This window comes from Narcine bancroftii, chromosome 12 (genome assembly GCF_036971445.1).
Source record: "Narcine bancroftii isolate sNarBan1 chromosome 12, sNarBan1.hap1, whole genome shotgun sequence".
Lineage (NCBI taxonomy): Eukaryota > Metazoa > Chordata > Chondrichthyes > Torpediniformes > Narcinidae > Narcine > Narcine bancroftii.
The window spans coordinates 12,574,266-12,588,796 of record NC_091480.1 but is presented as its reverse complement, the minus strand read 5'-3'; the positions used below and the strand labels follow the sequence as shown (position 1 = coordinate 12,588,796).

The 14,531-nt window shown below is 45.9% G+C and overlaps 1 protein-coding gene across 16 annotated transcripts in view; it reads left to right on the top strand.

Moving 5' to 3' along the window:
• The window catches only part of LOC138746879 (neuronal-specific septin-3-like), a 294,741-nt gene that overhangs the window by 179,776 nt on the left and 100,434 nt on the right, over positions 1-14,531 (top strand). For all 16 annotated transcript variants that reach the window (XM_069905464.1, XM_069905463.1, XM_069905474.1 and 13 more), the window contains one exon: positions 1,985-2,176. In XM_069905464.1, coding sequence (XP_069761565.1) covers positions 1,985-2,176 — 192 coding nt within the window. The remainder of the gene's footprint in view (positions 1-1,984; positions 2,177-14,531) is intronic.

The window sequence follows — 14,531 nt, the reverse complement described above, 5'->3', positions numbered from 1 at the left end:
AAAAGCTGACAATTGAAACATTCATGATCTTGACAGGGTGGGAGTGGATAGGAACATAGGAGCACAAGAAGTAGGAACAGGAGTAGGCCAAAAATGGCCCATCGAGCCTGCTCCACCATTCAATACGATCATGGCTGATCTAATTTATGACCTCACTCCACCTACCTGCCTTCTCCCCATATCCCCTACAGGATGTTTCCTGTAGTGATAACCCAAGATAGAATTCACTGTTCAAAAATAAGGGTGATTTTTTTTCATCTCTTTCTGAAAGTTGTGAATGTTTCTCCTTAAATATTTTCAAGACAGAGATAGATAGATGGATGGATGGATGGGTGGGTGGGTGGGAGGAAGGGTGGAAGGAAGGGTGGATGGATGGATGGATGGAAGGGTGAAAGGTAATTGGGGTAGGTAGGAATGCAGATGTGAGGTTGCCATCAGATCAGCCATGAGCTTACTGAATAACAGAATGGTGTCAAGAGTCTGAGTGACAGCCTCCTGCCCTTAATTTGTATGTTTATGTCGAATATTGTCGTCCTACGGTTCGAAGAAGACGCGTTGTTGTGCAGTTCATCTGTGATAACTGGGATGAATCGCACAACAGAAAACCTGTGCGTGATGGAGTTTGAAGTGGAACAGCCGCTGTAAAGAGCCGACTCCACTCTCTCGGCAGAAGAGACCTTGATCAGTGGCACGGACAGCTATGACGGCTGGAGAACTCTCTTGCTGTGGTGTATGACCAGGACCTCTAAGTGTCTTGTCATGCTCTTAGCGCTCCACAATGCCTGACTTCTTGATCAATGGACCATTAATCAGTCTCTTCCGCTCAGTCCACCAGGACCAGACTTCACACGCTGGGTCGAAGACCCATCGGCTACCCTCACCTGGTTTAGCCCGTCTGCCGAGACGGTTTACCGGGGTGTGGCCGCTCCTACAGCTACTTGGAGCCACAGGTGAGAGTTGAGCGTCAGGTGGGGACCAGAGGTGGGACGAGCTGTCCTTAAAGGGCACGACAAGTCCTCCCCCTCCCACCAGAGGTGCTACTCCTCCCTAGTGATGATAAATAAATGTGACTACCACTTATTGTTGATTGACAAACGGCTGCATGTGTAAAACTCAATAGGTTTTTAATTGTCATCTGAGCTTCATACTGCAGCCTTTTCAATAAATCAGCATGTTTATCTAATTGGAGGAAACATGCAACTCCAAATGCTGGGAAGTTTGACAGGAAATCAACATTTTCAACAGTTTAATCTATCGTTTCTCTTGTTTACGTTTATTATGGACTACGGTTTACAGTTACTGATAAGTAGAAATTCTGCCTGGTCCGCAGGAAAAGAATCTCAGTATTGTAAGTGATGTCATACATGTACTCTGACAATAAATGTGAACTTTGAACAGTGGCACTGTGAGTAAATCGTCCTGAATAGGTTGAATGCAGTGAATGGAACTTGCAGCACATTCCCAACCAGTTGCATTTTGGTAGTCATTATCAATCTCCTCACTTTAACACATGGGTGGCTTTGGGGAAAGAAGTTTTGCTGAAGGTTAACGTGTCTCTCGGGCAAAGCTCTGCACCGGTATAAGTGAACACATTTAACGTTGCTGATACATCCAAGTTCGACAAGTGTTGTCTCGATCACGGATCCTGGTCTGAAATGTTACCTTTCCAATGGGCGCTGAGCTCCTCCAGTAGCTCGTTGTTCCCTCAAAATTCCAACGCCTACCATTTTGTGTGTGTTTTTTTTCTTCTTCACAAGTGTTTTCACGTTGAAGAGGTCATTCCCATGCAAGAATCACCAGGTTATCATTGGACATTTTAATTTTATTTTAATTGAAGTGAAAGCTCTTGCAGCCAGTGTTCAGTTTCTCCATGCGTGCGTTCAGTGTCTCGTGATGTCTCCACTTCAGACCTCAGTGGTGGCGTGGCTGTCAACAAGTTGCTGCAGGCTTTAACTGTCTCATCCTCTTTGTTCTTTTTGGACAGGATTGGGTCTGAAGGAGCTGAATGTGAATATGGCGGAAAGAACCCAGGAGACCGGACTTATATGTTCAGAAGGATTTAAGAAGGATGTGACGGGGAGAGATCTCTTCGGCTATGTGGGCATCGAAGCAGTCCTGGATCAGATGAGACGCAAAGCCATGAAAACTGGATTTGAATTCAACATCATGGTCGTAGGTAATTATGACTTGGCTTTGCCTGAGAGAAGCTATCTATGGAGTGTCACCTGATTGATGTTGAAGTTGCATCCAACTTCCTTTCTGTAATTTTGAATACTGTTCATAGTGCAACATTATCATGAAGAGGAAGCGTTATATTCTTCCGAATAGAGGAAATATAAATTTGTTCAACCGTCAGGAACTCAAAACAAATCTTTTACATGGTGACTTAATTATAGACAGATGTCCTCTAAACACTAATGCTTGCAAATGTAGTTGAAAGGACAGTGAGCTCTCGATTTTGGAAATTTCCATTTTATTATTTTTCAGCATGTTGTAAATGATGCAAATAAATCTGTAGGCCTCATGGTATCGGTGTTAGAAGGAAGTGTTGGCCAGTTTTCGTACTTGATCAGATCAGTTTGAGAGAGAGATAGAGAGAGAACAGGAAAGCGTTGTGATTGAGGTGGGTCAGGATTTCATTGCACTGCACTTCCTCAGGACGTGATGCTTTGACTTTTCACGTGAGAGCCAATGAAGAGAAATGCTTTGATCTTTCGCTCCAATTGCAGGGACTAGTAATGTGATGGTTACACGAAAGAACGAGCAATCTGAGTTCTGGATCGTTAATCCAGAGACATGATTTTACATGGAAAGCTGAGAAATTTAAAGGCAACAGAAGCGGTTACCTTGAAACATTTAAAAACACAGCAAGACTGGAAGAACTCAGCAGGTCGCACAGTGCCCACAGGAGATAAAGATATGAGACCGAGGTTTCGGGCCTGAGCCCTTCTGCAAGTTATAGATAAAGCAGGTGGAGTCTGAATAAAAGAAATAGTGAGGGGGGAGTACAGACCAAAGGTAACAATTAGTCAGAGAAGAGGTCAGGAGAAAGGAAAGGTGAGAATTGATAGTGGGGTGGGGTGGGGGGGGGGGGAGGGAGTGGGTTGGGATCTCTGAATACAGAGTGGAAGTAAAGGAGACGGAAGGAAAAGAAAAGAGAGAGGGACAGGAAAGGAGATACGGAGGGGGGGGAAGGAGTGGCTACCGTTGCCCAGAGAAGTCAATGCTGATGCCATCCAGTCTGAGGGTACCCAGACAGAAGATGAGGTGTTGTTCCTCCAGTTTGCAGGTGTGTTCAGTCTGGCAGTGCAGGAAACCATGAGCAGACATGTCAGCAAGGGAATGGGGCAGGGAATAGCGGGGACTTTCCAGTGGCCACCCATTTAAATTTGCTACCTTGAATACCTGTTGAGCTCCTCCAGCATTGCTACAATCACAGCATCTGCAGACGTTTGTGTTTTACACTTTGAAGCAATTAGATAGTATTGAGAACTCATCTGGTTAACCGAGAGGATCTTTCATCTTTATTTGATCTGGCCGTAATGGGACTGCAGATTCACCAATAGGCTCTTTTAGGCTGCAGCACCTGGGTAGCCCTCCTGGGGCGAAGGTGCTTCCAGCACCTTTAAAACTGCAGGGGGATCTACCCATTAAATCGTCAACCTGGCGATTTTAGGGGGATCTCGCCCCTGGGATGACACGTTAAGTGACGATTCACGCAAACTATCGGTGGTTCGTCTCCACCGTTCCTCTCCCCCCCCCCACCCACCAGCTGTCAGTCGCCCTCCTCACCTGCTGTCAATTTCCCTCCCACTGTCAATCGCGCACCCCCCCTCTGCCCCCGCGGCAGCCGACCCCTCTGCCCCCATGTCAGTGATCTCATTCCCCCACCAATTGTGGCACCCCCCCCATAGCAGCAAACCCTCTCTCCACCCCCCCCACCACGGCAGACTCCTCAGCCGGGGTTTCCCTGCGTGCTGGCATCACAGAAGTAACTGGGTCGGCCATTTTTGTTTTCAATCTGCCGGTGGGTAAGTCCTAGGTAAGTTTAACTGGGCTCCCTGACTACCTCCGAGGCAGGGCAGGGACCCGGTTGATTTTGGAGTCCGCTGACCTGGTCGGATCCTTTCAAGCTGCCGCGTGAGTGGGGCGCTAATTGGGAAAATTGCCCGTTTAACCCCATTTTACACAGCAGTTTGAAAGCGCCTAATGTCGTTGAATTCTGTCAGTCTTCAAAGTCCAAGGGCAATAAGAATGTGGTCAGTAAACATCATTATTGTCAATGATGTCCTTGTAAATGAGTAAATATGAAAGCTTTTGGTCAGGGAAATAAATGGAAACACAGGGTTGACACGGTGAGTGTAGCGGTGAGCGCAATACTGTTACAGCACCAGCGATCGGCACCGGGGGTAAAATCCCACGCTGTCTGTATGGAGTTTGTACATTCTGCCCGTGTCTGCATGGGTTTTCCATGGGGGCTCCACATTCATCCCATTGTTCAAAAAGTATTGGGGGGGGGGAGACGTTGTGGGTCAATTGGGCAGCGCGAACTTGTGGGCCAAAAGGGCCTGTTACTGTGCTGTATGACTAAACAAATTTCTGATGAAAGGTCAGTGTTCCGAAATATTAACTTCATCTCTCCAATTTATGGAGCGTCCCCACGCGTTTTGGACCTAAGAACTGAAATTGCCGGAAACATTCAGGTGGCCAGACAGCATCTGCAGAGAGAGAGAGAGCAACGGGGCTGATTTAGACCCTAAAAGCGAGTCTGCCTTGTGAAGTTATCACCTGACATAGTCCTGAGAAAGGGTTTCAAACCTAAAGCATTAACTCTGTGTTTCTCTCTATAGACGCCACCCAACCTGCTGAGTGTTTCCAGCGTTTTCTGTTTTATTTCAGATTTCCATCATTGTCAATAATTTATAATCTCTTGTTTTTTTAGTTTGTCCATATCTGAAATAACAATGGCTTAATACATTAAGTATTGCTTAGGGAGACTTGTTGCTGGTATCTGATTTTTGTGAAAGGAATTTAAAATCATAATAAGAGAAATAAGAGATGGGTCACGTCTCCAGAATGGAGGACCATCGCCTTCCCAAGATCGTATTATATGGCGAGCTCTCCACTGGCCACCGTGACAGAGGTGCACCAAAGAAAAGGTACAAGGACTGCCTAAAGAAATCTCTTGGTGCCTGCCACATTGACCACCGCCAGTGGGCTGATAACGCCTCAAACCGTGCATCTTGGCGCCTCACAGTTTGGCGGGCAGCAGCCTCCTTTGAAGAAGACCGCAGAGCCCACCTCACTGACAAAAGGCAAAGGAGGAAAAACCCAACACCCAACCCCAACCCACCAATTTTCCCTTGCAACCGCTGCAATCGTGTCTGCCTGTCCCGCATCGGACTGGTCAGCCACAAACGAGCCTGCAGCTGACGTGGACTTTTTTTACCCCCTCCATAAATCTTCGTCCGCGAAGCCAAGCCAAAGATATATTCATACCCATTCATGCTGTAAAGTTCAGATTAATTCCTGAAGAGTCCAGTTTTCAAAGCCCTGTCGAGTCTGCAAGATTCTGAATGTTCCATCGTATCTCCTGTGACGATCTGTATTCTTCTGAAATGAAATTCATTGTGAGAGTGTCTATAATGAGCTCCATTTACCCTCCAAGGTAAACTCTTCTCTTGGGAAAATTGTTGAACCCATCATTTGGAGGGTATCTATTTATTTTCTGGCTGAATCAGTCCAAGAATTTTCTTTTAAAACCAACAGTAAACCTTCTGTCATCCGGAATTGAAGCAACCGGCAAAAAAAATCGCAGAAAATAAATAGGTAAAAAAATATAGAAAATCGGGCCGCTTCGCCTTTAGTTCGCCAATCCACTCAACACGCAATCTCAAGCAACCAGAAAATTCACTTACCAATCTCCGTAGGTGCTGGATACCAGGGGTTCTAATGAATTCCATTGCACTGAAACTTTCCCTGAGCCTTTGATGGGAGAGTAGGGAAGGAAAGATAGGAGACTGGTGGGTGAAGAAAGAGAGGGACGGTTAGGATTGGGTTTTGGAGAAGTATGGTTTAATAATTGGGATGAGAGTACATTTATCTCCTCCCTTTGCAATTCAATGAGCCTCATTTGAATTTGTGTACAGTATTTGAAAGATGATGAGACTTAATAATAGTGGAATGTCAAGAAGGGTAGCACATTGGAACGGTAGTAGAATTACTACCTCGTCGTTCCAGTGACCCAGGTTGATGGGGTTGAGTGGAGAGTAAAGTGAGATTAACATGTTTGATAAAACCATAACACACAGGAGTAGAAATAGGCCATTCAGCCCATCGAGTCTGCCCCACCATTTAATCATGAGCTGGTCCATTTTCCCATTCAGCCCCACCACCCAGCCTTCTTGCCATAAGCTTTGATGCCTTGGGTAATCAAGAACCACCTTCTGGCTGAAGAAACGCTGATGCATTTCCGTACTAAGCGGACACCCTTCAATCCTGCCCTCTTGTTCTGGACTCTCCCACCATGGGAAACAACCTTTCTACATCCTTTGTCCGTGGCTTTGAACGTTCAAAACGTTTCAATGAGATCCCTCCTCATCCTCCTAAATTCCAACAAGTACAGACCAAGAGCTTTCAAATGGTCCTCATTTGATAACCCTTTTGTTCCCGGAATCCTCTTTGTGAACCTTCTTCGAACTCTCTCAATGTCAGCACATCCTTTCTTGAATGTGGAGCCCAAAATTGCTCACAATGCTCCAAGTAGATCTCACCAGTTCCTTGATGGTCCATGCAAAGGATCTCTAATTTGGCCAGTTGTTATGAGAAGGGATGAGAAGCATTTTGTTTCTTTCTTTCTTGGCCCTTGAGGGTTTTTGCTTTCACACTGCAACTTCTCGTTTGAAACCGAGACAATTTCCCAGTCTGCTTGTGCCGCCGTTATCCATTATCTTCTGCCTATTTGTCTCTCATAAAGCAACAGTAAGTTTGGCTCATTCTGAAATTACCCCAGCCCAACCATCCTTCGGTCCCTCCCGACCTCATCTTTGGTCAACAAGGTGCCGTAGCAGCACACGAAAGCCGCTTTCAGGTGAAATAGCTGGGAGAATGCGGCTCCGGAGCTGGCTGCGGGTGTGCGCGAAGCGACATTCAGGTGGTAGCGCTGAAGGCGCTGTCCTGGCACCTGAAAGGTCCGCAGCAGGGAGAGGTGTCGCGGAGCAAACGCCGGCTCCTGTCGACAGGTGCCTCGGGGGAAGCACTCGGAAGCGGAGAATACACCTACCCGAGGAGAGTTGGGTAAGTACTCCTCGGGTCAGGGTTCTCCGCTTTCAGGTGGCTTCCCAACAGCCGCATTCGGGTAGTTTAGGCGGCTTTACGTTGGGGTATTCTGGCCACCTGAAGGCGGCTAAAGATTCCATCTCATGCCATCTCTGCAAACTGATCAGTTCATGAGTTTGTATACTTGATCATTTACTTTGTTCACCTGTCACCCCACTGTCGAAGGTGTGCACGTCATTCCATTTAAAACTTTACTGTTCACCTTGTGTTTCCTCTCCTCCTTCTTCATAAGATCACAAGATGTAAGAGCAGAAGAAAGCCGATTGGCCCTCAGATCGAGTCTGCCATTTAATCATAAGCTGATCCTTATCACTCAGCCCCACTCCCCGGCCTTCTTCCACGTATCCCTTGATGCCCTGACTAATCAAATATCTGTCAATTTCGGTCTTAAGTACACCCAAAGACCTCGCTTTCACTGCCGCCTGTGTCGGCAAGATTTTGGCTAAGGAGAATCCTCCGTATTTCTGTTTTAAATTGATGCCCTTTTATCCTGAAGTTGTGGCTTCTTGTCCTAGACTCCTCTACCATGGGTCACACCTACTCTGTCCACACCTTTCAACATTCGAAATGTCTCTATTATGGTTTTTACGCAGCCGCTGTGTCAGGGGAAATTTTTGAAAAATTCCCGCAATGCAGGCTGCGTAAAAGGTTTGGAATGGGAATGAGACCCTCACTCGCGTTCCAAAATATTTCCTGCGGCACCCCTAGATATTTTTGCAGACTGCTTGCAGTCTGAACTGAACCGAACTGAACTGAAGCTGGCCCACGACAATGGGTTAATGAATAGCACGTGTATTTGCAAGTCCCGCCTCTTTACTCGCGGCACTTCTGGTATTCAGTGTAAGATTGCGGAAGGGACCGGAGATTTCGAGTTTCGGTCGTTCGTGTGTGAACCGCCACACTGGAAGGTAGGGAAAAAATTTTGAGCGGGAAAAATAGACTTAATTTCTATGTAAGAAAACATATATGAAATCCGCCCCCCCCCCCCCCATCCTTCTGTACTCCATCAAGTGCAGACCAAGAGCCAACAAATGATCCTCATATGCCAACCCTTCAATTTCCACCAAACTGTATCTCCTCGAACCTTTGTGCTGGACTTCATCAGCCATGTGTGTGCCTCGACCAGATTGAACCTTTCCATAATATTGCTTTCACCCTCTGAAAAAAATCTCATTCTTCCTTAAACTGTGCCAGATGTTACGACAGTGTGTCCAATCGTCAAAACGTGCACATTTCATGGCAACTCTTGACATTTTGGACACTTAAGTGTAATTGAGTTCACATTAAGAAAATATCTATGTTGCATTACTAATTAGACAACATTTAAAGGACCAAATAAATCGCTCCGTGACTGTGTCATTTAGAAGTAAGCTCAATGAAAATGGTAGTTAAGTGATTGTTAATGCTAAATAACACAAGGAAATTGATTTGCTAAGACCACAGCTGATGTGGGCTTGATGCACATGCTTCTGCCAAATGCTGAAATATTATTGCAGTATGATTCACAAGGATGACGGATTCTACATTCACGGGGCAATAACGGAGGGAAATTGGAGACTTTTCTGGCGCCCTTTGCTAAGAATGAAATGGTCCTGCTTGCATTTTAACCAATAGATTAATTTGGAAGGAATGATTTGGATTTTCATGCTCAACTCAACTCATTTCTCAGAGTTTTGGTGTGCTGACAGGTCCTGTCAAAATTTCCTGCCCAGTTGTGCCAATACGAGATTTTTTTTTTTAAAAAATGACGGTGCTGCTGGAACTGTGTAATGGCAGCTCTGCCACTAGTGTGGACACTTGGAGAGCAGGGAGCGGAGGCACAGCCATGGAGAGCAAGGAGCGGGGGCGCAGTTCTCCCCCGGGAGAGTCCATACGCCCGGTCCGTCTGCCGTTGGCTCCGCGCTGGCTGTAATCGTCATATTAAAGGAGCTGACGGCGGCTTATTTTAAAATCCTGCGACCGCGGGGTGTGTGCCAAAGATGGCGGCGCCAGTGTTTGGCAGCAGCCCACAAGGGGTTGCAGACTCTGGGGGAGCGGAGGGCTGACGCACAGCATCAGGAAACAGGAAGGTCCACCCCCCGCCCCCTCTCCCGGTGGAGAAGGAGAAGCAGAGGAGATGATCCACGGGATGGTGACCAGCAAGGGGCTCTGAGGCTGAAGAACACACTGGCAATGGGCAGTTGGTTGCTCGAGGCAAGGAGCCCAAGCAAGCTGCGGGCTGCAGGCGATTGCGTTCAATGGACTTGCACCAGACTGCGGAATGCCGAAGCCTTGCTCGAGATTGGCTGAAAGGTATCGGAGCCAGGATGCAAGAGGGCACTGGAGGCTTCCTGATTGTGTCAGGTGTGCACCTGGAGCTCGCGTTGCTGATAGTTTGGATTGAAGGCTGCGGAGGCTGCTTAAGTGCTGGAGACGAATCCTCGGACACTTGGTAACTCGTGGGAGGGGGGACCTCTCTTAGGCTTCTCCTTCTCTTACTTTAAGGGACCCTGGGCAATTTCTGATGACGCCGAATCTTTGTCTGCCTGATTGGAGACCAGGGGTTTTCAAACATTTTCTTCCCACTCACACACCACCTTAAGCCATCCCTCACTAATCACAGAGAACTGAGGGCGTAGGGACTCCTTAAAGTGGGATGTGAGTGGAAAGAAAAAGGTTGAAAACCACTGGCTTATTTGTACTTAATTGACTCGTTATGCGGACGGTTTCATAACTCCCAAGGAAATGGGCCAGTGACAATTTTTCTCAAGCAAAATATTTCAGTAACAATTGGATCTAGAGCAGTTATTCTCAACCTTCCCTTCCCACTCACATCCCACCTTAAGCAATCCCTTACTAATCACAGAGCACCGATGGCACAGGGATTGCTTAAAGTGGGAAGTGAGTGGAAAGAAAGTGTGAAAGCCACTGCTGTGGAATAAAGGAAATTTTGTGTAATATCATATCTTCTGTTTTATTGCCTGACAACAAAATAATCTCGAATAGTCAAGCTCCTTCAGTCAAGCGCCATTGCAACATCTTCATCGGGGCTTCTTTCTGTCTGATGTGTTTACAGTTTCCTACCCTTTTGCTGTCCATGCCCCTTCAAAATTTTGCAGGATGTTAATTGAATTGATATTGTAGAAAAGTGGTTTTCAAACTCCATCTCCCCCACAACTCACATTCCACCATAAGTGCCCTGCGATTAGTAAGGGATGGCTTAAGGTGGTACGCGAGTGGGAAGAGAAAGTGGAGAACCATTGCTCTAGACCCAACTGTTTCTGAAATATTTTGCTTGAGAAAAATTGTCATTGGCCCATTTCCTTTGGAGTGAAACCGTGCACGTAACGAGTCAGTTAGGGACGATTAAAACAGTGGTTTTAAAACTTTTACTTTTCACCCACTTAACACCTTAAGGAATCCCTTACTAATCACAGAGCACCGATGGCATAGGGATTCCTTAAGGTGGAATACGAGTATAGAGGAGCAGTCTGAAAACCACTGTTGTAGAGCGAAAGAGAAATAATTTCCACAGCCATGGGAGTGCAATAACTTCAACGTCAGGATTAGAGATAGTACCTGTAATATCCTTCAGTGGAAATTGGGAATAATGTCTTTCCGCAAGGTGTTGGGCCTTGGGGTCAGATGAAAATGTTAAAACCAAGATTAATAGTCTTTTCTTTGTTAAGGGGTGGGGAGTGGAGACAGGTCAGTGCAGTGAAGGTCAGATTGGCTGCGATCTTCTTGTCTCGTGGAATAGTCTCCCTGGTCCGAAATGTCACAAAATTAATGAGTGACTAAGCTACAATAGGAAAGGCCGAGAGAGAGAGCACCAATAACAAAGGGAAACAGAAAGATGAAAGCAAATAAAAAAGTGGATATTAGAACATAGAACACGACAGCACAGTACAGGCCCTTCGGCCCTCAATGTTGTGCTGACCTATAAATTCCTACCAATAAAAAAAACAGAACCCTTCCTACTCCATAACCCTCTATTTTTCTTTCATCCATGTGCCTGTCTTAATGTTTCAGCCTCCACCACCACCCCGGCAATGCATCCTGGGCACCCACAACTCCCTGTGTTTTTTAAAAAAATGCTTACCTCGGATGTCTCCCTTAAAACTTCTTCCCTTCACGGTACAGATGTCTTCTGGTGTTTGCAACTCCGGCCCTGGGAAAAAGGCGCTGGCTGTCTACCTTATCTCTGCCTCTCATAATCTTGTAGACCTCTACTGAAGACGACAGGCAGTGAGGTTTTGAATAATATGTTGTCTGGAATCTATGATCCCTGGCAGTAGTTCAAGGCTTTAGGAAATCAAATGGATGATAGCTGTTAACATAACACTATTCCTGCACTGTGGTTCAAATCCAGCATTGTTTATAAGGAGTGTGTACATACTCACTGTGGGTTTCCTCCAGTTTCCTTCCACCTTCCAAAAACCTACGGGTTTGGTAATTGGGTGACACGAGTTACTTGGGTCAGAAGGGCTATTGTTAAAAATAAAATTAAATAGGGATTGGACAGATACAGTGAAGGTGAGGACACCAATGAATGTTAATCAAATTGGGGTTCAAGTCCATAGTTCCCTGAAAATGGGAACATGGGTAGATAGTGGCTCCAGAACTCAGAGGCTGTGGGCTGCTGGTGACTTGGAACTGAAGGCCCCACACGGGCTGCAGGCTGCTAGAGACTGACTCATGGGAACTAGAATTGGAGAGGAGTGCAAGGAGGGTCTCAGGTGCAGAGGGCTTCCCGATCATACCGAGGTTTAGACCTGGAGTTTGGGTTACCAATGATTTGAACGGGAGCAGCTGCGGAGTCTGCGTGAATGATGGAGGCGCATCCACGGACACTCAGTAGTGCTCTTTAGACGGCAATGTTGGACAAATCTTGGAAAAGTTTAACATAAATTAACATAATTACTCACCTTGTCGTCATTTACACTGCACACCTTAAGTTCATGTGCACTTTAGTCCCGGTACTTTCACGTGGCGCAACGTGGCCTGCATCTGTAACTGATGTCCGACGCGTGACATCATCGCATCGGCGGCGTCGCTAATGTCACTACTCTGCGCCCAAGAAGGCATCCATGGCTGTCGATCTTCAGACCACGCTGAAGGTAGCAACGACTACGTATGGCATCATTCGCACTAACCGAGAATTCACGCATTTCGTAGGTGCCTTTGTGATGTGGGGAGGGATGAGTAGGAGGAGAGAAATGGAGCAGGCTGGCTGTTGCATGCTGAGCGTGTCATTAGCTGGACGTCGAATTCACGAGGTGAGCTTTGCGATTTAGAGTGCAGGCTTCCTCTGAGGGATAAATCCCGGTGCAGGAATTGACTAAAAATTCCTGCCCGTGTCATGGAAAATTTCGTAGATCGTGCCATTGCGTGCCTGGAGTCTAAAAACAATAATTGTCCCTGAAGGGTTTCTCTCTGGCTTCTCTTTCTCTTGTTCGGGGCGCCGTTGGGATGTTTGATATTTGTTGTAAAAGTGCTGGCTCGACCACACGGAGTATTGTGTGCAATTCTGGTAGGAAGATGATGGTTGAGCTGGAGAGAGCACAAAGGAGATTCTTCTGGATACTGCGTTGATTGTGGAACTTTAGTTCTGGAGAGAGCTTGGACTTGTTCTCCATAAACCCAAGAAGGCTGAGGAATGACTGGACGGATGTACTTAGGATTTCAAGAAACATCGATAGGTTAGTTTGTCAACATTGTTTTCTCATTGGAGGGCTATCAAAAACAAGAGCCCACGAGTTTAATGGGAGAGGAAGGAGTTTTAAAAGGGGATGTGAGTGACAAGGATTGTGTACAGTTGCTGACATCTGGAAAGAAATGTAATGCTGGAGAAATTCAGCTGGTCAAACAATATACTTTATATATCAAAGATAAAGATGCATAATCAATGATTCGGGCTTGAGCCCTTCATCAAGGTATGAAAAAAAAATGTAGGCAGGCCCCTAACTAGAATACATCTTTATCTTTGCTATGGCCCAAACTGTTGGTTACGTGTCTTTATCTCTCCATAAAAGGTACACTGTTTGACCAGCTGAGTTTCTCCAGCATTGTATTTTGACAGAAGCCACGGTGTTTGTTGATATCTGGAACGTGCTGTTTGAGAAGATGGTGGAGTCAGATTTGGACGGGCAAGGGATAGAAGAATACCATTCTAAAGTAGGCAAACGGATTAGTACAAATGGGTTTAAAAAAAGGTCAGCATGAATGAGATGGGCTGAAGAGCCTCTTTCGTGCTGTGCGACATGACTACATGGCTGTATGACCCATAGATCATTGAGATAACCAAGTAGCCGGTTACATGTTTACAATAATTCTATTGGGTATTAATGACATAGAGCTAACTCAATGGTCGTCAACCATTTTCTGTCCACTCACATCCCACTTTAAGTAATCCCTATGCCATCAGTGCTCTGTGATTAGTAAGGGATTGCTTAAGGTGGGATGTGAGTGGGAAGGGAAGGTTGAGAATCACTGCTCCGGACCCAATTGTTACTGAAATATTTTGCTTGAGAAAAATTGTCATTGGCCCATTTCCCTTGGAGATCTGAAACCGTGCACATAACGAGTCCATTAGGTACAAGTAAAACAGTGGTTCCCAAACTTTTTCTTTTCACCCACATCCCACCTTGAGCAATCCCTTACTAATCACAGAGCACCGATGGCATAGGGATTACTTAAAGTGGGATGTGAGTGGAAAGAGAAAGGTTGAGAACTACTGAGCTAACTGAAGTTTTGGAATTTGATATGATCCTAGAAAGCTCTAAAATGAAACTTGCTTCAAATGGAGCAGCTGGATTCTGCCGAAGAGACAGGATCGCAGAGTAACTGCGTTAAGTTACTGCTATAGCTTCTCCTTCACAATGTTCAGGAGCCAGAGTCCCAGATTTTCCCCCAGAATCGTTGCCATGGCTCTCTATTGACTTTGGAAGGATTGTGGTTTAATGTGGATACATTGAAGAGTTACTGAATCTGCTTCTCTTTCTTACTGAAATTTCAGGGACTAAGTTGCTGGATTTTGTGTGCCAGCCCCTTTCGAACAAAGCTCTTTTTAATAGCCATTTCATCCAGTGTGTCAGTTCTGTTCCACATTTTTGCCAAGTCCATTAATCATCTTGCGTCACAGCTTTGCGTTCCATTTAAATGAAGTGTATGTATATTTGTGTCCTAGATCTCTTCAGTTCTCCAATTTTGGG